At 53.7% G+C, this 25,202-nt stretch overlaps 1 protein-coding gene across 1 annotated transcript in view; it reads left to right on the top strand.

Moving 5' to 3' along the window:
* Window positions 1-25,202, top strand: part of LOC147097805 (3',5'-cyclic-AMP phosphodiesterase 4D-like) — a 66,311-nt gene that overhangs the window by 26,304 nt on the left and 14,805 nt on the right. The window contains exons 5-7 of the mRNA XM_085971924.1: window positions 17,046-17,139; window positions 18,796-18,977; window positions 20,194-20,292. Coding sequence (XP_085828050.1) covers window positions 17,046-17,139; window positions 18,796-18,977; window positions 20,194-20,292 — 375 coding nt within the window. The remainder of the gene's footprint in view (window positions 1-17,045; window positions 17,140-18,795; window positions 18,978-20,193; window positions 20,293-25,202) is intronic.

Below are 25,202 nucleotides of genomic sequence, written 5' to 3'. Positions count from 1 at the left end.
GACAGTGAGTGTGGGTAGCCTGTTTGACTAGGGGGGGCATCATCTGACATCAATATCAAATTCAACTTGGAGGGTATAACATGGTAGCCATTACTGAGACATGGCTGCAAGGCGGTCAGGACTGAGAACTAAATATGCCAGGTTATAGGGAAAATGGCAGAGGGGGAGGAGTAGCCTTAGTGATTGAGGATGAAATCACTTCAATGATAAGAGAGGATATAAAGAGAGGTAAGCAGGCAATGGAGATTTTATGGGTAGAATTAAGAAATAGGAAAGGATTTCAGACTGTAGTGGGAGTTGTGTTAGGCCCCCTGGTAGCAGCTGTGAAGTGCTAGATTGTATAAATGCAGAGATTAGACAAGCGTGTAGAAAAGGCAGAGTGGTTTCAATGGGCGATTTTAACTTTCATATAGATCGGGATAGGCAGACTAGCACCTGTCAGAAAGGTAGTGAATTTCTTCAGTGTGTCCGGGATAGTTTTCTGCAACAATATGTACTCGAGGCAACAAGGGGGCAAACCATATTAGATTTAGTAATGAGCAATGAGCCAGATTTAGTTAACAGCCTAACGGTGCGTGAACATTTATCTAATAGCGATCATAGTTCCACCTAGTTTTTGAAAGGGAGAAACGCGAAACAGCTACTAAGGTTCTAGATTTGGGTAAAGGCTGACTTCAATGGGATGAGACAGAGACTGTCCACAGTAAACTGGGCAAATCTGTTAATAGGTAAAATGAAAGAAGATCAGTGGGAGGTGTTCAAAAAAGAATTTAAGGTGATACAGAACCAGTTTATACCCTGAGGGGCAAGAGCTCGACTTGCCAATAAAACACCCATGGACAACTAAAGAGGTAAGAGACAGCATAAAACTAAAAGAAAAAGCAGACAAAATGTGAAAAATAGCACAGATCCTGGCGAATGGGAAAGATACAAAGAACATCAAAAGGTCACAAAACAGGGAATATGAAAAGAAACTTGCAAGGGATATCAAAATCAACACACAGGATTTTTACAATTATATTAGGAAAATGCGAGTGGTCAGGAGCAATGTGGGCCCCTTGAAACCTGATATTGGTGATATTGTCAATGATAAGGAAATGGCGGACCTGTTGAATAATTACTTTGCGCCAGTATTTACAGTACAAGAAGAGGATAGCATACCAGAAATCCCAAGGAAACTAATATTGAATCGGGGACAGGGACTCAATAAAATGAATGTAAGTAAAATAACAGTAATGAAGGAAATAATGGCACTAAAGAGTGACAAATCCCCAGGACCAGACGGTTTCCATCCCAGGGTGTTAAAGGAAGTAGGTGAGCACATTGTTGATGCCCTAACTATAATCTTCCAAAGTTCTCTCGATTCAGGAACCATTCCTTTAGATTGGAAAATTGCACAGGTCACTCCGCTATTTAAAAAAGGCGGAGCGGGAAACCAGGGAATTCTAGACCAGTTAACATCTGTTGTCGGCAAATTGCTCGAGTTTTTAATTAAGGACAGGGTGAGTGAACACCATGAACATTTTCAGTTGATCAGCGAGAGCCAGCATGGATTTGTGAAAGGCAGGTCAGCCTGATGAAACTGATTGAATTTTTTGAGGAGGTGACCAAAGTAATGGACAGGGGAATGTCTATGGATGTTATTTATATGGACTTCCAGAAGGCATTTGATAAAGTCCCTCATAAGAGACTGTTATCTAAGATAGAAGCCCACGGAATTGGAAGCAAATTATTGACCTGGTTAGGAAATTGACTGAGCGGCAGGAGACAGAGAGTAGGGATAATGGGTAGGTACTCTAATTGGCACATCCAGTCGTGAATGGTGGTGGACAATTAAACAACTAATGGGAGGAGGAGGCTCCGTGAATATCCCCATCCTCTGATGGCGGAGCCCAGCACGCAAGTGCAGAAGACAAGGCTGAAGCATTTGTAACCACCTACAGCCAGAAGTGCCGAGTGGATGATCTATATCGATCTCCTCCTGAGGTCCCCACCTTCACAGAAGCCAGTCTTCAGCCAATTCGATTCACTCCACGTGGTATCAAGAAATGGCTAAGCGCACTGGATACAGCAAAGGCTGTGGACCCTGACAACATCCCGGCTATCGTGCTGAAGACTTGTGCTCCAGAACTAGCCGCGCCTCTAGCCAAGCTGTTCCAGTACAGCTACAACACTGGCATCTATCCGACAATGTGGAAAACTGCCCAGGTATGTCCTGTCCACAAAAAGCAGGGCAAATCCAATCCAGCCAATTACTGCCCCATCAGTCTACTCTCAATCATCAGCAAAGTGATGGAAGGTGTCGTCGACAGTGCTTTCAAGCAGCACTTACTCACCAATAACCTGCTCACCAATGCCCAGTCTGGGTTCCGTCAGGACCACTCGGCTCCTGACCTCATTACAGCCTTGGTCCAAACATGGACAAAAGGGCTGAATTCCAGAGGTGAGGTGAGAGTGACTGCCCTTGACACCAAGGCAGCATTTGACTTGAGTGTGGCATCAAGGAGCCTTAGTAAAATTGAAGTCAATGGGATCAGGGGAAAACTCTCCACTGGTTGGAGTCATACCTAGCACAAAGGAAGATGGTTGTGGTGGTTGAAGGTCAATCATCACAGCCCCAGGACATCGCTGCAGGAGTTCCTCAGGGCAGTGTCCTAGGCCCAACCATCTTCAGCTGCTTCATCAATGACCTTCCCTCCATCATAAGGTCAGAAGTGGGGATGTTCACTGATGAACACAGTGTTCAGTTCCATTTGCAACTTCTCATAATGAAGCAGTCCATGCCTGTATGCAGCAAGAGTTGGATGACATTCAGGTTTGGTCTGATAAGTGGCAAGTAACATTCGCGCCACACAAGTGCGAGGCAATGACTATCTCCAACAAGCGAGAGTCTAACCACCACCCCTTGACATTCAACAGCATTACCATCACCGAATCCCCCACCATCAACATCCTGGGGGTCACCATAGAGCAGAACCTTAACTGGACCAGCCACATAAATACTGAGGCTACAAGAGCAGGTCAGAGGCTAGGTATTCTGTGGCGAGTGTCTCACCTCCTGACTCCCCAAAGCCTTTCCACCATCTACAAGGCACAAGTCAGGAGTGTGATGGAATACTCTCCACTTGCCTGGATGAGTGCAGCTGCAACAACACTCAAGAAGCTCGACACCATCCAGGACAAAGCAGCTCGCTTGATTGGCACCCCATCCACCACCTTAAACATTCACTCCCTCCACCACCGGCGCACCATGGCTGCAGTGTGTACCATCTACAAGATGCACTGCAGCAACTTCTTCGGCAGCACCTCCCAAACCCGCGACCTCTACCACCTAGAAGGACAAGGGCAGCAGGCACATGGGAACACCACCACCTCCAAGTTCCCCTCCAAGTCACACACCATCCTGATTTGGAAATATATCGTCGTTCCTTCATCGTCGCTGTGTCAAAATCCTGGAACTCCCTCCCTAACAGCACTGTGGGAGTACCATCACCACACGGGACTGCAGCGGTTCAAGAAGGCGGCTCACCACCACCTTCTCCAGGGCAATTAGGGATGGGCAATAAATGCTGGCCTTGCCAGCGACACCCACATCCCAGGAATGAATAAAACAAAAAGATGGAGAGAAACTATTTCCGCTGGTTGGGGAGTCTAGGACTGGGGGCATCGTCTAAAAATTAGAGCCAGACCTTTCAGGAGTGAAATTAGGAAACACTTCTACACACAAAGGTGGTAGAAGTTTGGAACTCTCTTCCGCAAACGGCAATTGGTGCTGGATCAATTGTTAATTTTAAATCGGAGATTGATAGAATTTTGTTAACCAAAGGTATTAAGGGATACGGGGCCAAAGGCGGGTGGATGGAGTTAGGTCACAGAAAAGCCATGATCTCATTGAATGGTGCAACAGGCTCAAGGGGCTAAATGGTCTATTCCTGTTCCTATGTTCATGCACTGAATAGTGATCAGGAGAAGGATCCCTGCCTCTCCCTAACTCAGGTACTGAGGCCAATTGTTCAGTCCATACTGAGAACAGAGCTGGAAGCCGGGGCCTTGTGTAAAGCTCATCACAGCAGGCAGGGCATCCGTGTATCGAGCCACAGTGATTGGGAGGGGGCGTCCTGTCTATCTAGCCTTCTAAAGGCCGGCCTGTACCAGTGAGAGATTGTACCAAAACCCCAGCTAGTGCATTTCCCCACTGAGCCATCTAGGGATTTCCAGATGCTGACCTGTCACCTCTGACCTGTCACCTCTGACCTGTCTCCTCTGGGTCCTTGGTTGACGAGCCCAGACACACAGGTCTGTGACTTTTCTCTGGCACCTCTTGTGGTTCTCAGTCCATTCCACGGTGAGCGTGATGTCAGTGCAATGTTTCTTCAACATGTTACTACAGTTGTTTCTGCGGTGTAACGCTTTGAATTGGACCCAGGATGTACCTGCCCTGGAAGTACTCGATCTAGTCACCGGGACCCCCCTTACCCACGCCTTCTCTCCTTATAGTACTACCTCTTAACTTTAACTTTCAGACATGATTACCAAGTCTGAGATAAGTGTTAAGATTTCAAAATGCAAAATCTTATGGAATATTTGTTTGAAAAAATATTTTCATAATTTTAGAGGAGTAAGAAGCAAACTGTTACCATGGCAACAGCGTCGCCATCAAGATGAGAAGTAACTCCAGTTTAGTACTTTATCCTGTGTTGTAGTGTGTCATACAGTACCAGATGTGAGAGAATCGTTCCCTTTTACCCGCTGTGTGTACTGTACATGTACAGGAGCTGACACTGAGACACACACAGGCCGTACAGTATCAGATGTGAGAGAATCGTTCCCTTTTACCCGCTGTGTGTACTGTACATGTACAGGAGCTGACACTGAGACACACACAGGCCGTACAGTCCCAGACGGGAGTGAATCGTTCCCTTTTACCCGCTGTGTACTGTACATGTACAGGAGCTGACACTGAGACACACACAGACCATACAGTCCCAGACGGGAGAGAATCGTTCCCTTTTACCCGCTGTGTGTACTGTACATGTACAGGAGCTGACACTGAGACACACACGGGCCGTACAGTCCCAGACGGGAGAGAATCGTTCCCTTTTACCCGCTGTGTGTACTGTACATGTACAGGAGCTGACACTGAGACACACACGGGCCATACAGTCCCAGACAGAAGAGAATCATGCCCTTTTACCCGCTGTGTACTGTACATGTACAGGAGCTGACACTGAGACACACACGGACCGTACAGTCCCAGACGGGAGAAAATCGTTCCCTTTTACCCGCTGTGTGTACTGTACGTGTACAGGAGCTGACACTGAGACACACACAGACCGTATAGTCCCAGACGGGAGAGAATCGTTCCCTTTTACCCGCTGTGTAGCCAGTTTTTGGTGAAGGAGTTAACCCATTTCCTTCGCTGACTCTCTGGGGTATCAGTGACGTAGAATGTGGTTTTTTTTAAGGTATGTTTACATATTTGATAACATAATTTGACAGCTGGTAGATAAATATCTTTGGACAAACTGCTTTTTCCACTAGTTTATGGAAAATTATTGGCAGCTCAGTGTGGGAGAGACAGAGCTGGGGAAGGGAGAGAGAGAAGATTGGGAATGAGGGAAAGTGAGCGTGAGCGGAATGGAAGAGAGACAGAGTGCAATGTCAGCTAGAACACAAATTCCTACAACTTCCTTCAATTGAACCTTGGGAATACTGAATCCATGGTTTCCAGTGCTCTCCACAAACTCCACTCATCCACACGGATTCCATTCCCCTCCCTGGCTTCTCACTGAGGTTCAACAGGACAGTGTGCAACCTTGATGCTGATCTGTACCTCAAGCACCATATTAACTTACATCCACCTCCACAAGGGTGCTCCATCCACCCCTAGCCTAATCCCCCTCCACTGAAACCCACACCCAGACTTTCGGCACCTTCAGACTCAATTAGTATGACACCCTCCTGGCTGACTTCCTTTCTCCATTCTCCATGTCGCACTCACCCACCACCCCTGTCCTCGCAGGCACTGGCTCCCCATCTGTAAATTTGGTTTACACTGTATAATTTTACAAGCGTGTAGGGGTATGAGACCCCTTAGTGAAAACTGAAGTATCTGTAAGATGCCTACCGTACCATGGTTTTTTTCTTGAATTTAAGGGGAATAGACGGGACGGGGATCAGTGGCAGATAGCTATTAGGTAAATACAGGGGATGGTTGTTTGTGGGGGGTCAGAAATTATTGCTCATTTCTTCAAGAGGATACTACAAGCAAGCTGGAAGTATCCAAGTGCGGACGCCAGCAGTCTTTTTGCTGCTGCACTCCAAACCAATTTCGCTACCCCTCCTTTAGTTCTGAGTGGAGGAACTTATAATTAATGATATTAAAACGGAACACGTGGTTTGGATGAGAGAAAATTATCAAGCTTTATTAACTAAAAGAAACTACAATCACAATATCAAACTATCCCACACGAACACAGTAAAATTGTAAAACTATATATCAAGGGGGTACACACGGCAAAAGCGAGGGGTACAATGACTACAATGTTATTTAAACAATCTTAGCAATTCCCTTAAATCACCATCCCCCCTTAACTCCTGCTAGGTTGCCTTGTTGAGAGTCAGAAAATCTCTGCTCACATGGTCCAGCGAAGAGAGAGAGAGAGAGAGAGAGAGAGAGAGCTCACCTTATCATCCCAGGAAGTCAAGAGAGAGAGCTGGCTTCAGCATCTATCTTTATACCTGGTGAGCCCCCCTGCCGTTCTGCCTTGCAAGGGCTGTGTGCAAAATTAACCCCAAAGCTGTGATAGGCTAACTCAAAGTGGTTAGATTGAGTTAATGTGATTTTCAGAGCTCCCTGTGCTGAAACAAAAGGGAGATACATCTGCTCCATTGTCCAGTACTGGGTGTCTTAAAAATCCTTTCAAATGTTAACGCTTCCCATTTAAGATACAAAAAGTCACTTCTGCAGTTTAGATGTCCTTTGGATCCACTCGACATACAAACAAATGCTAATAGCATTCAATTGCTTTGTAAACAAAGCATTGTCCTTTGTCTTCATTGAACCTTACTTCCAGACACAGAAAGCTGCATTCCAAACCTCTTTTGTCCTTCGGCCATGTGGTGTGACAGCCATTTTATCTTTGGAAACTTAAAAGCACCTCGCTCAGGGATCCTTTAATCAAAAAAAAATGAATCTTCATAACTGTAAATTATTGCGAATTCTTACACATCCCACCAGTGTATGAAATTTAAAATCCTTGACCTAATCACCAAATCCCACGCTGTATTGACTGCCCCTGACCTCTGCAACCTCCCACTCCCTTCGATCTTCTGAATGTGGTCCTCTGTGCATCCACTCTCCTGCCCCACCACCCTTCGTGTGCCACTGTACATATTCCCCCCAGTTTTCTCCTGTTCTCCCCTGTGGGCACTGGCCACGTTGAGTTTGGTCCCACGGACTCCAGACTTCCTCTGGAGGCAGAGAATGGGGGCCACGGCTGAACCCAACCTGTCCTCACCAACATGCACAGAGGGGCACTGGGCACAACTGTTTCTCCCTGATCCAGCAACGCCGAGGCCAGTTGCAGTCCTTGCTGCTGGCTGACTGAGATCAGCGAATACAGACGGTGCGGGACGGAGCCGGGGGGGCTTGCTCATTGAATGAACACCATCAGCTGCCAGAGCAACTTCAGTTCACTTTGTTTTAAATAGGAAGGATGAGGCCTTGGAGAGGGTGCCGAGGACATTTACTAGAATGGTACCAGGGATGAGGGACTTATGTTACGTGGAGAGACTGGAGAAGTTGGGGTTGTTCTCCTTAAAGCAGAGAAGGCTAAGGGGGTGATTTAATAGAGGTGTTCAAAATTATGAATGGTTCTGATAGAGTAAAGAAGGAGAAACTGTTTCCAATGGTAGAAGGGTCGGTAACCAGAGGACACAGATTTAAGATCATTGGCAAAAGAGCCAGAGGGGAGATGAGGAGAATTTTTTTACGCAGCGAGTTGTTGTGATAGAAACATAGAAGATAGGAGCAGGAGTAGGCCATTCGGCCCCTCGAGCCTGCTCCGCCATTCAACGAGATCATGGCTGATCATCCAAATTCAGTACCCTGTCCCTGCTTTCTCCCCATATCCCTTGATCCCTTTAGCCTTAAGAAATATATCCAACTCCTTCTTGAATATATTTAATGAATTGGCCTCCACTGCCTTCTGTGGTAGAGAATTCCACAGGTTCACCACTCTCTGGGTGAAGAAATTCCATTTAGGACTGAGATGAGGAGGAATTTCTTCACCCAGAGAGTGGTGAACCTGTGGAATTCTCTACCACAGAGGGCGGTGGAGGCCAGTTCATTAAATATATTCAAGAAGGAGTTGGATATATTTCTTAAGGCTAAAGGGATCAAGGGATATGGGGTACTGAATTTAGATGATCAGCCATGATCTCGTTGAATGGTGGAGCAGGCTCGAGGGGCCGAATGGCTGCCTGAAATGGTGGTGGAAGCAGATTCAATAGTAACTTTCAAAAGGGAATTGGATAAATACTTCAAAAGGAAAGAAAATTTTCAGGGCTATGGGAAAAGAGCAGGGGAGTGGGACTAATTGGATAGCTCTACCAAAGAGCCGGCACAGGCACGATGGGCCGAATGGCCTCCTTCTGTGCTGTATGAATCTATGAAACAAGAAATGCCAAATATCCCATCATAGGCCAGTTGGTGCGAGTCTCAGTTTTGCGTCTCTGTACGATGGATCCGGCTGACAATGCAGGAGCCAAGCTTGGTGTTGTCGGCAGGGAACCTTGAGGGAGAGCCTGTCTGTGTGGTGAGGAGCCGGGAGACTCACTCTGGCAGTGCTGCTATCTCCAGGTTCTGGTGCTGCACATGGGACCATACCTCGGCCCTAGGACTCGCAGATGCAGTTCCCATGGAGATTTTGCAGTTGCTATAGCAATTTTCCCCTTGACTCAATTGGCTGTCAGCATTGTCCCAGCCTCCCGCGTCAGCACAGGGAGAGCCAGGTAGGATTTTAACCGCACAGAACATGCCGTTCCCATGTACAGTCCAACTGAAATAATCTGGAGCGTCAAGAACTGCTTCACACTGTGTCCCCACTGTCTGCAAATTCATGGGACGGGAGCGGGATTTACAGGGACCGATTGTAACCTGATCGTCATGCCTCGTGATCACAAGGGTCACTAAACATCAGCAGTAACTGTGTTTGACATGGTCTGTGGGTACATGACGTAGGATTTTACACCCTTCAGTTGGCACTACCCTGCAGAGGGCACTGACTGTTCTCTGATGCTGGGCAGCGTCTGACCAGTGAGCTCAGTACTGTACACGCGGAGAGTGTTATCGGGAGTAAAGGGGGAATATACTCCTCAGTATATTCCTGAGGTCTGGTGCCCATTCGCAGATGGATCAGGTTTGATTAGAAGTGTCTGGCCCTGATTACGACAGATTGCGGCTCCAACTTTGGACCTTTAGAACAAGCTCCCAGATTCAAAGTTGAATCCCAGATGGAAGTGATTATGTCTGAATTCCACTGGCCCTCCACCCCCTAGTCCTCCTCGTTATAGCAAAACTGTCAAACATCAGCAGTAACTGCATTTGGCACGCTCTGTGGGTCCATGACGTAGGATTTTGCACCCTTCAGTTTGCCACTACCCTCCAGAGGGCACTGACTGTTCTCTGATGCTGGGCAGCGTCTAACCAGTCTGAGTGTGTGAATCACATCGGAAGGGATCACGTTGGGTCTGATGTAGAGCCGGGAAGAAGTGGGATCGGGTTTTCATTCAGCATCAGGATCTGGTCCCAGGTTCAGCACAGCCAGCAGCGAGAGGAGTGTGTCGGAGGAGTCAGCTTTTCAGAATTCGACTGAATTGCCACTCTGATCTCCCACCCGGACTGCCTGTGACCGAGCTCGGCACAGCTGGCTTCAGGACTCTGACAACACCTGACACTGGCCTGACATCAAACTCCTCAAACACAGCCACCATGCCTGACTATCTCTTCTCAGTGTCCTGGACTTACATTAAGGTAAGAGTTAATCATCAAGTACTGATTCTCAGGCTGGCTCTTCCTGGGACAAAGGAGAGTGGGAGACAGGTAAACACTTTCACAGCAGTGGTAGAACGGAAGTCAAAAAAACTCAAGGTAAAATAAAAAAGAAAGAAAAAGAAATCTAGGCAGTACTGAGGGAGCGCCGCACTGTCGGAGGGGCAATACTGAGGGAGTGCTGCACTGTCGGAGGGGCAATACTGAGGGAGCGCCGCACTGTCGGAGGGGCAATACTGAGGGAGTGCTGCACTGTCGGAGGGGCAGTACTGAGGGAGGGCTGCACTGTCGGAGGGGCAGTACTGAGGGAGTGCTGCACTGTCGGAGGGGCAATACTGAGGGAGCGCCGCACTGTCGGAGGGGCAATACTGAGGGAGTGCCGCACTGTCGGAGGGGCAGTACTGAGGGAGGGCTGCACTGTCGGAGGGGCAGTACTGAGGGAGGGCTGCACTGTCGGAGGGGCAGTACTGAGGGAGCGCTGCACTGTCGGAGGGGCAGTACTGAGGGAGCGCCGCACTGTCGGAGGGGCAATACTGAGGGAGCGCCGCACTGTCGGAGGGGCAATACTGAGGGAGCGCCGCACTGTCGGAGGGGCAGTACTGAGGGAGCGCTGCACTGTCGGAGGGGCAGTACTGAGGGAGGGCTGCACTGTCGGAGGGGCAGTACTGAGGGAGCACCTCACTGTCGGGGGGGCAGTACTGAGGGAGTGCTGCACTGTCGGAGGAGCAGTACTGAGGGAGTGCTGCACTGTCGGAGGAGCAGTACTGAGGGAGAGCTGCACTGTCGGAGGGGCAGTACTGAGGGAGCGCCTCACTGTCAGAGGAGCAGTACTGAGGGAGTGCTGCACTGTCGGAGGGGCAGTACTGAGGGAGCACCGCACTGTGGGAGGGGCAGTACTGAGGGAGCGCCGCACTGTCGGAGGGGCAATACTGAGGGAGCGCCGCACTGTTGGAGGGGCAGTACTGAGGGAGTGCCGCACTGTCGGAGGGGCAGTACTGAGGGAGCGCCGCACTGTTGGAGGGGCAGTACTGAGGGAGTGCCGCACTGTCGGAGGAGCAGTACTGAGGGAGTGCTGCACTGTTGGAGGGGCAGTACTGAGGGAGTGCTGCACTGTCGGAGGGGCAGTACAGAGGGAGTGCTGCACTGTTGGAGGGGCAGTACTGAGGGAGCGCCTCACTGTCGGAGGGGCAGTACTGAGGGAGTGCTGCACTGTCGGAGGAGCAGTACTGAGGGAGTGCTGCACTGTCGGAGGAGCAGTACTGAGGGAGAGCTGCACTGTCGGAGGGGCAGTACTGAGGGAGCGCCTCACTGTCGGAGGAGCAGTACTGAGGGAGTGCTGCACTGTCGGAGGGGCAGTACTGAGGGAGCGCCGCACTGTCGGAGGAGCAGTACTGAGGGAGCGCCGCACTGTCGGAGGGGCAGTACTGAGGGAGTGCTGCACTGTCGGAGGGGCAGTACTGAAGGAGCGCTGCACTGTCGGAGGGGCTGTACTGAGGGAGCGCCGCACTGTTGGAGGGGCGATACTGAGGGAGCGCCGCACTGTCGGAGGGGCAGTACTGAGGGAGTGCCGCACTGTCGGAGGAGCAGTACTGAGGGAGTGCTGCACTGTCGGAGGGGCAGTACTGAGGGAGTGCTGCACTGTCGGAGGGGCAGTACAGAGGGAGTGCTGCACTGTCGGAGGGGCAGTACTGAGGGAGCGCCTCACTGTCGGAGGGGCAGTACTGAGGGAGTGCTGCACTGTCGGAGGAGCAGTACTGAGGGAGTGCTGCACTGTCGGAGGAGCAGTACTGAGGGAGAGCTGCACTGTCGGAGGGGCAGTACTGAGGGAGCGCCTCACTGTCGGAGGAGCAGTACTGAGGGAGTGCTGCACTGTCGGAGGGGCAGTACTGAGGGAGCGCCGCACTGTCGGAGGAGCAGTACTGAGGGAGTGCTGCACTGTCGGAGGGGCAGTACTGAGGGAGCGCCGCACTGTTGGAGGGGCAGTACTGAGGGAGCGCCGCACTGTCGGAGGGGCAGTACTGAGGGAGTGCTGCACTGTCGGAGGGGCAGTACTGAAGGAGCGCTGCACTGTCGGAGGGGCTGTACTGAGGGAGCGCCGCACTGTTGGAGGGGCGATACTGAGGGATGAAACATTAAACCGAGGCCCGTCTGCTTTCTCGGGTGGACATAAAAGATCCCTTGGCACTATTCAAAGAAGAGCAGGGGAGTTCTCCCAGGTGTCTTGTCCAATATTTATCCCTCAACCAACATCACTAAAACAGATTATCTGGTCATTATCACATTGCTGTTCGTGGGAGCTTGCTGTGCTCAGGTAGGCTGCTGCGTTTCCTACATCACAACAGTGACCACACTTCAAAAGTACTTCATTGGCTTTGGGCATCCTGAGTTTGTGAAAGGCACTCGTCTTTCTTTTAGGTAAAATAAAATTCATAGCACAGCTGGCTGAGAAAGCAAAGGTTTGTGTCAAGTGTGGATCCTTGGTGAGGACAGGGAACAGGGGTGGCTGATTCCTGGATACTAGAAACTGGGTGAAAGTTCCTCCTGAATTCAACTTCGTCAAATCTGCAGGGAGTCAGAGCGGCGACAAGTTTCTATCACATCCTGAGTGTCCGTGTCACTGAACCATTCATGCTCCGATTCGCTGGTTCCCTCGTAATCGTACCGTAGAATACGGGCAACTGCTACACGCACACACTCCGCCCCCGTGCACGCTCGGCCCCGTGCACACACACTCCGCCCCGCGCACACACACTCCGCCCCCGCACACACACTCCGCCCCGCACACACACTCCGCCCCCGCGCACGCTCGGCCCCCGCACACTCAGCCCCCGCGCACGCTCGGCCCCGTGCACACACACTCCGCCCCGCACACACACTCCGCCCCCGCACACACACTCAGCCCCCGCGCACGCTCGGCCCCCGCACACACACTCCGCCCCGCACACACACTCCGCCCCGCACACACACTCAGCCCCCGCGCACGCTCGGCCCCCGCACACACACTCCGCCCCGCGCACACACACTCCGCCCCGCGCACACACACTCCGCCCCGCGCACACACACTCCGCCCCGCACACACACTCCGCCCCCGCACACACACTCCGCCCCCGCACACACACTCCGCCCCCGCACACACACTCCGCCCCCGCACACACACTCCGCCCCGCACACACACTCAGCCCCCGCGCACGCTCGGCCCCCGCACACACTCCGCCCCCGCACACACACTCAGCCCCCGCACACACACTCAGCCCCCGCACACTCAGCCCCCGCGCACACTCCGCCCCCGCACACACACTCCGCCCCCGCACACACACTCCGCCCCGCACACACACTCCGCCCCCGCACACACACTCCGCCCCCGCACACACACTCCGCCCCGCACACACACTCCGCCCCCGCACACACACTCCGCCCCCGCACACACACTCCGCCCCCGCACACATACTCCGCCCCCGCACACACACTCCGCCCCCGCACACACACTCCGCCCCCGCACACACACTCCGCCCCCGCACACACACTCCGCCCCCGCACACACACTCCGCCCCCGCACACACACTCCGCCCCGCACACACACTCCGCCCCCGCACACACACTCCGCCCCCGCACACATACTCCGCCCCCGCACACACACTCCGCCCCCGCACACACACTCCGCCCCCGCACACACACTCCGCCCCCGCACACACACTCCGCCCCCGCACACACACTCCGCCCCGCGCACACACACTCCGCCCCGCGCACACACTCCGCCCCGCGCACACACACTCCGCCCCGCACACACACTCCGCCCCCGCACACTCAGCCCCCGCGCACACTTCGCCCCCGCACACACACTCAGCCCCCGCACACACACTCAGCCCCCGCACACTCAGCCCCCGCGCACACACTCAGCCCCCGCACACACACTCCGCCCCCGCACACACACTCCGCCCCCGCACACACACTCCGCCCCCGCACACACACTCCGCCCCCGCACACACACTCCGCCCCCGCACACACACTCCGCCCCCGCACACACACTCAGCCCCCGCACACACACTCCGCCCCCGCACACACACTCAGCCCCCGCACACACACTCCGCCCCCGCACACACTCCGCCCCCGCGCACACTCCGCCCCCGCACGCACACTCCGCCCCCGCACACACACTCCGCCCCCGCACACACACTCCGCCCCCGCACACACTCCGCCCCCGCGCACACTCCGCCACCGCACGCACACTCCGCCCCCGCACACACACTCCGCCCCGCACACACACACTCCGCCCCGCACACACACTCCGCCCCCGCACACACACTCCGCCCCCGCACACACACTCCGCCCCGCACACACACTCCGCCCCCGCACACACTCCGCCCCCGCGCACACTCCGCCCCCGCACACACACTCCGCCCCGCACACACACACTCCGCCCCGCACACACACTCCGCCCCCGCACACACACTCCGCCCCCGCACACACACTCCGCCCCCGCACACACACTCCGCCCCCGCACACACACTCAGCCCCCGCACACACACTCCGCCCCGCACACACACTCCGCCCCCGCACACACACTCCGCCCCCGCACACACACTCCGCCCCCGCACACACACTCCGCCCCCGCACACACACTCCGCCCCCGCACACACACTCTGCCCCCGCACACACACTCCGCCCCCGCACACGCTCGGCCCCCGCACACACTCCGCCCCCGCACACACACTCCGCCCCCGCACACACACTCAGCCCCCGCACACACACTCCGCCCCCGCACACACACTCCGCCCCCGCACACTCAGCCCCCGCGCACACTCCACCCCCGCACACACACTCAGCCCCCGGACACACACTCCGCCCCCGCACACACACTCCACCCCCGCACACACACTCCGCCCCCGCACACACACTCCACCCCCGCACACACACTCCGCCCCCGCACACACACTCCGCCCCCGCACACACACTCCGCCCCGCACACACACTCCGCCCCACGCACACACACTCCGCCCCCGCACACACTCCGCCCCCGCACACACACTCCGCCCCGCACACACACTCCGCCCCGCGCACACACTCCGCCCCGCACACACACTCCGCCCCCGCACACACACTCCGCCCCCGCACACACACTCCGCCCCCGCACACACACTCCGCCCCGCACACACACTCCGCCCCCGCACACACACTCCGCCCCCGCACACACACTCCGCCCCGCACACACACTCCGCCCCCGCACACACACTCCGCCCCCGCACACACACTCCGCCCCCGCACACACACTCCACCCCCGCACACACACTCCGCCCCCGCACACACACTCAGCCCCCGCGCACACTCCGCCCCGCGCACACACACTCCGCCCCGCACACACACTCCGCCCCGCGCACACACACTCCGCCCCGCACACACACTCCGCCCCCGCACACACACTCCACCCCCGCACACACACTCAGCCCCCGCACACACACTCCGCCCCGCACACACACTCCGCCCCCGCACACACACTCCGCCCCCGCACACACACTCCGCCCCCGCACACACACTCCGCCCCCGCACACACACTCCGCCCCCGCACACACACTCCGCCCCCGCACACTCAGCCCCCGCGCACACACTCAGCCCCCGCACACACACTCCACCCCGCGCACACACTCAGCCCCCGCACACCCACTCAGCCCCCGCACACACACTCCGCCCCGCGCACACACGCAGCCCCCGCACACACACTCAGCCCCCGCACACACACTCCGCCCCGCGCATACACTCCGCCCCCGCACACACACTCAGCCCCCGCACACACACTCCACCCCGCGCACACACTCAGCCCCCGCACACCCACTCAGCCCCCGCACACACACTCCGCCCCGCGCACACACGCAGCCCCCGCACACACACTCAGCCCCCGCACACACACTCCGCCCCGCGCACACACTCCGCCCCCGCACACACACTCCGCCCCCGCACACCCACTCAGCCCCCGCACACACACTCCGCCCCCGCACACACACTCCGCCCCGCGCACACACGCAGCCCCCGCACACCCACTCAGCCCCCGCACACACACTCCGCCCCGCGCACACACTCCGCCCCCGCACACACGCGCAGCCCCCGCACACACACTCAGCCCCCGCACACACACTCCGCCCCCGCACACACACTCCGTCCCCGCACACACACTCCGCCCCCGCACACACACTCCGCCCCGCGCACACACTCCGCCCCCGCACACACACTCCGCCCCGCACACACTCAGCCCCCGCACACACTCAGCCCCCGCGCACACTCAGCCCCCGCACACACACTCAGCCCCCGCGCACACACTCAGCCCCGCGCACACTCAGCCCCCGCACACACACTCCGCCCCCGCACACTCAGCCCCCGCGCACACACTCAGCCCCGCACACACTCAGCCCCCGCACACACACTTCACCCCTTGCGCACACCCCGCACACACACTCGGCCTCGCACACACTCCAATGCAGTGTGGTCATTTTGAACAGTTTGATACTAATTATTCCAATACATTGTGTCATGAAACACATATTTGCACATATAGAGTAAAATAAACAACTGCTAGAAGCTCCCGTGTTGGCTCTGTTAGTAACTGCCCCCGTGGGGTACTGAGCCACACAAGGTAGAAGGTTCCTGGTGCCATGTCTGATCAGGACACAGCGAGCCGTGCTGGAAAGGCCATGAGGACAGAACCTGATTGGACCCCTGGTGCCTACACAGCGCTGCGAGAGTGTTCCCCAGGGGACTGTACCCTGGAACCCGAATCCTGCAGTCGATTAATGACTGAAGCCAGTCACGGCACAATGGTCCTGGTCTGGGGGCGCGGGTGCCGTGGCTCCAGTTAATTACAGACACTGGGTGGCGCTGGATGTGTTTGTTAATTTGCCTACATGATATTCTAAGCTTTTGATGTTTTAACTGTGGGAGGATTGAAGAGATGGGGCGCTGATCTGCCTGGGGTGGTACTCACACCCGTCTCTCTCTTTAACAGTTCAAGAGGATGCTGAACAGGGAACTGACCCATCTCTCGGAAATGAGCCGCTCAGGGAACCAGGTCTCTGAGTACATCTCCAGCACCTTCCTAGGTAAGTGAAGAGGCACCCTGGGGACAGAGGGAGGGAGAGGCGGCACCCTGGGGACACAGGGAGCGAGAGGAGGCACCCCAGGGACAGAGGAAGGGAGAGGAGGCACCCCTGGGACAGAGGGAGGGAGAGGAGACACCCCAGGGAAACGGAGCGAGAGGAGGCACCCCAGGGACACAGGGAGGGAGAGGAGGCACCCTGGAGACAGAGGGGGGGAGAGGAGGCACCTTGGGGACAGAGGGAGGGAGAGGAGGCACCCTGGGGACACAGGGAGCGAGAGGAGACACCCTGGGGACACAGGGAGCGAGAGGAGGCACCCCTGGGACAGAGGGAGGGAGAGGAGGCACCCCAGGGACAGAGGGAGGGAGAGGAGGCACCCCAGGGACAGAGGGAGGGAGAGGAGGCACCCCAGGGACAGAGGGAGGGAGAGGAGGCACCCTAGGGACAGAGGGAGAGAGAGGAGGCACCCCAGGGACAGACAGAGGGAGAGGAGACACCCTGGGGACACAGGGAGCGAGAGGAGGCACCCCAGGGACAGACAGAGGGAGAGGAGGCACCCTGGGGACAGAGGGAGGGAGAGGAGGCACCCCTGGGACAGAGGGAGGGAGAGGAGGCACCCTGGGGACACAGGGAGCGAGAGGAGGCACCCCAGGGACACAGGGAGGGAGAGGAGGCACCCTGGGGACAGAGGGGGGGAGAGGAGGCACCCTGGGGACAGAGGGAGGGAGAGGAGGCACCCCTGGGACAGAGGGAGGGAGAGGAGGCACCCTGGGGACACAGGGAGGGAGAGGAGGCACCCCAGGGACACAGGGAGGGAGAGGAGGCACCCTGGGGACAGAGGGGGGGAGAGGAGGCACCCTGGGGACAGAGGGAGGGAGAGGAGGCACCCTGGGGACACAGGGAGCGAGAGGAGACACCCTGGGGACACAGGGAGCGAGAGGAGGCACCCCTGGGACAGAGGGAGGGAGAGGAAGCACCCCAGGGACAGAGGGAGGGAGAGGAGGCACCCCAGGGACAGAGGGAGGGAGAGGAGGCACCCCAGGGACAGAGGGAGGGAGAGGAGGCACCCCAGGGACAGAGGGAGGGAGAGGAGGCACCCTAGGGACAGAGGAAGGGAGAGGAGGCACCCCAGGGACAGACAGAGGGAGAGGAGACACCCTGGGGACACAGGGAGCGAGAGGAGGCACCCCAGGGACAGACAGAGGGAGAGGAGGCACCCTGGGGACAGAGGGAGGGAGAGGAGGCACCCCTGGGACAGAGGGAGGGAGAGGAGGCACCCTGGGGACACAGGGAGGGAGAGGAGGCACCCCAGGGACACAGGGAGGGAGAGGAGGCACCCTGGGGACAGAGGGAGGGAGAGGAGGCACCCTGGGGACAGAGGGAGGGAGAGGTGGCACCCTGGGAACAGAGGGAGGGAGAGGAGGCACCCTGGGGATGGAGGGAGAGGAGGCAACCTAGGGACAGAGGGAGGGAGAGGAGGCACCCTGGGGACAGAGGGAGGGAGAGGAGGCACCCCAGGGACAGAGCGAGGGAGAGGAGGCACCCCAGGGACTCTGTGTGTGTGTGTGTGTATTGCCTCTCCTCATTCTTCCTACCAGAATGTATCACTTCACACTACTCTGTGTTAAATTTCATCTGCCATGTGTCACTTATTTTCAGACAAGCAGAACGAAGTGGAGATCCCGCCTCCCACACAGAAGGAGCGAGACAGGAAGAAGAAACAGCCCATGTGTCAGATCAGCGGTGTGAAGAAGCTGACCCACACCTCCAGCCTCAGTCTCAGCAACTCCAGCATCCCCAGGTTTGGAGTGAAGACCCAGCAGGAGGAAGCACTGACCAAGGTAACAATAGCTCGTTGGCACCAGTTATACAAACACCAGCCCGCGAGAATACAGCTGGCACTGTGCCAACACTGCCAGCTGCTCCAGGCTTGCTTTCATGGTTAGCAAGCTCACTGAACACCCCGGGGAAATGCCCAGCCTGCTGTGGGACTGAGCCCCGCAGAGCAGAAGGACGCAGGTTCCACCCCCGGTCTGTGCTGATAGCTGATCTGAGCCAGGACAGCAGAAGGAGCCTCGGTGCCCATGCTGCTGCTGTCACGTGCACGGGTGTGAGGAGATACTCGGGGAGGACAGGGTCAAATAACCGGCCACACGTGGAGGGTGAGGTACCAGAGTGTGCCCAGAACCTGTGGAACTGTACCCCAGGGAGAGTCAGCACCTTCAGGAGAGGAGGGGAACTGTACCCCAGGGAGAGTCAGTGCCTTCAGGAGAGATGGGGAACTGTACCTCAGGAAGAGTCAGCGCCTTCAGGAGAGGAGGGGATCTGTACTCCAGGGAGAGTCAGTACCTTCAGGAGAGATGGGGAACTGTACCCCAGGGAGAGTCAGCACCTTCAGGAGAGGAGGGGAACTGTACCCCAGGGAGAGTCAGTGCCTTCAGGAGAGGAGGGGATCTGTACTCCAGGGAGAGTCAGTACCTTCAGGAGAGGAGGGGATCTGTACCCCAGGGAGAGTCAGTACCTTCAGGAGAGGAGGGGAACTGTACCCCAGGGAGAGTCAGTACCTTCAGGAGAGGAGGGGAACTGTACCCCAGGGAGAGTCAGCACCTTCAGGAGAGGAGGGGAACTGTACCCCAGGGAGAGTCAGTGCCTTCAGGAGAGGAGGGGATCTGTACTCCAGGGAGAGTCAGTACCTTCAGGAGAGATGGGGAACTGTACCCCAGGGAGAGTCAGCACCTTCAGGAGAGGAGGGGAACTGTACCCCAGGGAGAGTCAGCACCTTCAGGAGAGGAGGGGAACTGTACCCCAGGGAGAGTCAGTACCTTCAGGAGAGATGGGGAACTGTACCCCAGGGAGAGTCAGCACCTTCAGGAGAGGAGGGGAACTGTACCCCAGGGAGAGTCAGCACCTTCAGGAGAGGAGGGGAACTGTACCCCAGGGAGAGTCAGCACCTTCAGGAGAGATGGGGGCAGAAGGGTTAAGAACACCCTGTGTGAGTGGCCTGAGAGTATCAAGCAGTGTCATGCTGTGTTTAACGTGTTGCCCTGTTTCTTCTAGGAACTGGATGACTTGAACATATGGGGCCTTAACATTTTCCGGGTTTCGGAGTTTTCCAACAACAGGCCGCTCAGCTGCATCATGTACGCCATCTTCCAGGTAGGAACTGGACTCACCTAACACACAGTGCAGGGTAAAAGTCACTCACTGTAACTGTACAGAGTCACAGTTTATTCAGGGTAAGGGTCATTCACTGTGTAACTGTACAGAGTCACTGTTTATTCAGGGTAAGGGTCACTCACTGTGTAACTGTACAGAGTCACTGTTTATTCAGGGTAAGGGTCACTCTCTGTGTAACTGTACAGAGTCACTGTTTATTCAGGGTAAGGGTCATTCACTGTGTAACTACAGAGTCACTGTTTATTCAGGGTAAGGGTCACTCACTGTGTAACTGTACAGAGTCACTGTTTATTCAGGGTAAGGGTCATTCACTGTGTAACTGTACAGAGTCACTGTTTATTCAGGGTAAGGGTCACTCACTGTGTAACTGTACAGAGTCACTGTTTATTCAGGGTAAAGGTCACTCACTGTAACTGTACAGAGTCACTGTTTATTCAGGGTAAGGGTCACTCACTGTAACTGAACAGAGTCACAGTTTATTCAGGGTAAGGGTCACTCACTGTGTAACTGTACAGAGTCACAGTTTATTCAGGGTAAGGGTCACTCTCTGTGTAACTGTACAGAGTCACTGTTTATTCAGGGTAAGGGTCACTCACTGTAACTGTACAGAGTCACTGTTTATTCAGGGTAAGGGTCGCTCACTGTAACTGTACAGAGTCACTGTTTATTCAGGGTAAGGGTCACTCACTGTAACTGTACAGAGTCACTGTTTATTCAGGGTAAGGGTCACTCTCTGTGTAACTGTACAGAGTCACTGTTTATTCAGGGTAAGGGTCACTCACTGTGTAACTGTACAGAGTCACTGTTTATTCAGGGTAAGGGTCACTCACTGTGTAACTGTACAGAGTCACTGTTTATTCAGGGTAAGGGTCACTCACTGTAACTGTACAGAGTCACTGTTTATTCAGGGTAAGGGTCACTCTCTGTGTAACTGTACAGAGTCACTGTTTATTCAGGGTAAGGGTCACTCACTGTAACTGTACAGAGTCACTGTTTATTCAGGGTAAGGGTCGCTCACTGTAACTGTACAGAGTCACTGTTTATTCAGGGTAAGGGTCACTCACTGTAACTGTACAGAGTCACTGTTTATTCAGGGTAAGGGTCACTCTCTGTGTAACTGTACAGAGTCACTGTTTATTCAGGGTAAGGGTCACTCACTGTGTAACTGTACAGAGTCACTGTTTATTCAGGGTAAGGGTCACTCACTGTAACTGTACAGAGTCACTGTTTATTCAGGGTAAGGGTCACTCACTGTGTAACTGTACAGAGTCACAGTTTATTCAGGGTAAGGGTCACTCTCTGTGTAACTGTACAGAGTCACTGTTTATTCAGGGTAAGGGTCACTCACTGTAACTGTACAGAGTCACTGTTTATTCAGGGTAAGGGTCACTCACTGTAACTGTACAGAGTCACTGTTTATTCAGGGTAAGGGTCACTCACTGTGTAACTGTACAGAGTCACTGTTTATTCAGGGTAAGGGTCACTCACTGTAACTGTACAGAGTCACTGTTTATTCAGGGTAAGGGTCACTCACTGTAACTGTACAGAGTCACTGTTTATTCAGGGTAAGGGTCACTCACTGTAACTGTACAGAGTCACTGTTTATTCAGGGTAAGGGTCACTCACTGTGTAACTGTACAGAGTCACTGTTTATTCAGGGTAAGGGTCACTCACTGTGTAACTGTACAGAGTCACTGTTTATTCAGGGTAAGGGTCACTCACTGTAACTGTACAGAGTCACTGTTTATTCAGGGTAAGGGTCACTCACTGTAACTGTACAGAGTCACTGTTTATTCAGGGTAAGGGTCACTCACTGTGTAACTGTACAGAGTCACTGTTTATTCAGGGTAAGGGTCATTCACTGTGTAACTGTACAGAGTCACTGTTTATTCAGGGTAAGGGTCATTCACTGTGTAACTGTACAGAGTCACTGTTTATTCAGGGTAAGGGTCACTCACTGTGTAACTGTACAGAGTCACTGTTTATTCAGGGTAAGGGTCACTCACTGTGTAACTGTACAGAGTCACTGTTTATTCAGGGTAAGGGTCACTCACTGTGTAACTGTACAGAGTCACTGTTTATTCAGGGTAAGGGTCACTCACTGTAACTGTACAGAGTCACTGTTTATTCAGGGTAAGGGTCACTCACTGTAACTGTACAGAGTCACTGTTTATTCAGGGTAAGGGTCACTCACTGTGTAACTGTACAGAGTCACAGTTTATTCAGGGTAAGGGTCACTCACTGTGTAACTGTCCAGAGTCACTGTTTATTCAGGGTAAGGGTCACTCACTGTGTAACTGTACAGAGTCACTGTTTATTCAGGGTAAGGGTCACTCACTGTGTAACTGTACAGAGTCACTGTTTATTCAGGGTAAAGGTCACTCACTGTAACTGTACAGAGTCACTGTTTATTCAGGGTAAGGGTCACTCACTGTGTGACTGTACAGAGTCACAGTTTATTCAGGGTAAGGGTCATTCACTGTGTAACTGTACAGAGTCACTGTTTATTCAGGGTAAGGGTCACTCACTGTGTAACTGTACAGAGTCACTGTTTATTCAGGGTAAAGGTCACTCACTGTAACTGTACAGAGTCACTGTTTATTCAGGGTGAGGGTCACTCACTGTGTAACTGTACAGAGTCACTGTTTATTCAGGGTAAGGGTCACTCACTGTAACTGTACAGAGTCACTGTTTATTCAGGGTAAGGGTCACTCACTGTGTAACTGTACAGAGTCACAGTTTATTCAGGGTAAGGGTCATTCACTGTGTAACTGTACAGAGTCACTGTTTATTCAGGGTAAGGGTCACTCACTGTGTAACTGTACAGAGTCACTGTTTATTCAGGGTAAGGGTCACTCACTGTAACTGTACAGAGTCACTGTTTATTCAGGGTAAGGGTCACTCACTGTGTAACTGTACAGAGTCACTGTTTATTCAGGGTAAGGGTCACTCACTGTAACTGTACAGAGTCACTGTTTATTCAGGGTAAGGGTCACTCACTGTGTAACTGTACAGAGTCACAGTTTATTCAGGGTAAGGGTCACTCACTGTGTAACTGTACAGAGTCACTGTTTATTCAGGGTAAAGGTCACTCACTGTAACTGTACAGAGTCACTGTTTATTCAGGGTAAGGGTCACTCACTGTAACTGTACAGAGTCACTGTTTATTCAGGGTAAGGGTCACTCACTGTAACTGTACAGAGTCACTGTTTATTCAGGGTAAGGGTCACTCACTGTGTAACTGTACAGAGTCACTGTTTATTCAGGGTAAGGGTCACTCACTGTGTAACTGTACAGAGTCACTGTTTATTCAGGGTAAGGGTCACTCACTGTGTAACTGTACAGAGTCACTGTTTATTCAGGGTAAGGGTCACTCACTGTAACTGTACAGAGTCACTGTTTATTCAGGGTAAGGGTCACTCACTGTAACTGTACAGAGTCACTGTTTATTCAGGGTAAGGGTCACTCACTGTGTAACTGTACAGAGTCACAGTTTATTCAGGGTAAGGGTCACTCACTGTGTAACTGTACAGAGTCACTGTTTATTCAGGGTAAGGGTCACTCACTGTGTAACTGTACAGAGTCACTGTTGATTCAGGGTAAGGGTCACTCACTGTGTAACTGTACAGAGTCACTGTTTATTCAGGGTAAAGGTCACTCACTGTAACTGTACAGAGTCACTGTTTATTCAGGGTAAGGGTCACTCACTGTGTAACTGTACAGAGTCACAGTTTATTCAGGGTAAGGGTCATTCACTGTGTAACTGTACAGAGTCACTGTTTATTCAGGGTAAGGGTCACTCACTGTGTAACTGTACAGAGTCACTGTTTATTCAGGGTAAGGGTCACTCACTGTAACTGTACAGAGTCACTGTTTATTCAGGGTAAGGGTCACTCACTGTGTAACTGTACAGAGTCACAGTTTATTCAGGGTAAGGGTCATTCACTGTGTAACTGTACAGAGTCACTGTTTATTCAGGGTAAGGGTCACTCACTGTGTAACTGTACAGAGTCACTGTTTATTCAGGGTAAGGGTCACTCACTGTGTAACTGTACAGAGTCACTGTTTATTCAGGGTAAGGGTCACTCGCTGTGTAACTGTACAGAGTCACTGTTTATTCAGGGTAAGGGTCACTCACTGTAACTGTACAGAGTCACTGTTTATTCAGGGTAAGGGTCGCTCACTGTAACTGTACAGAGTCACTGTTTATTCAGGGTAAGGGTCACTCACTGTGTAACTGTACAGAGTCACTGTTTATTCAGGGTAAGGGTCACTCACTGTAACTGTACAGAGTCACTGTTTATTCAGGGTAAGGGTCGCTCACTGTAACTGTACAGAGTCACTGTTTATTCAGGGTAAGGGTCACTCACTGTGTAACTGTACAGAGTCACTGTTTATTCAGGGTAAGGGTCACTCACTGTAACTGTACAGAGTCACTGTTTATTCAGGGTAAGGGTCACTCACTGTAACTGTACAGAGTCACTGTTTATTCAGGGTAAGGGTCACTCACTGTGTAACTACAGAGTCACTGTTTATTCATGGTAAGGGTCACTCACTGTAACTGTACAGAGTCACTGTTTATTCAGGGTAAGGGTCACTCACTGTGTAACTGTACAGAGTCACAGTTTATTCAGGGTAAGGGTCACTCACTGTGTAACTGTACAGAGTCACTGTTTATTCAGGGTAAAGGTCACTCACTGTAACTGTACAGAGTCACTGTTTATTCAGGGTAAGGGTCACTCACTGTAACTGTACAGAGTCACTGTTTATTCAGGGTAAGGGTCACTCACTGTAACTGTACAGAGTCACTGTTTATTCAGGGTAAGGGTCACTCACTGTAACTGTACAGAGTCACTGTTTATTCAGGGTAAGGGTCACTCACTGTGTAA

This window comes from Somniosus microcephalus, chromosome 31, assembly GCF_052327205.1.
Source record: "Somniosus microcephalus isolate GS21.2 chromosome 31, FLI_Smic_1.0, whole genome shotgun sequence".
Taxonomy (NCBI): domain Eukaryota; kingdom Metazoa; phylum Chordata; class Chondrichthyes; order Squaliformes; family Somniosidae; genus Somniosus; species Somniosus microcephalus.
The sequence above is the reverse complement of the archived record's forward strand: the minus strand, read 5'-3'. Positions and strand labels throughout refer to the sequence as shown.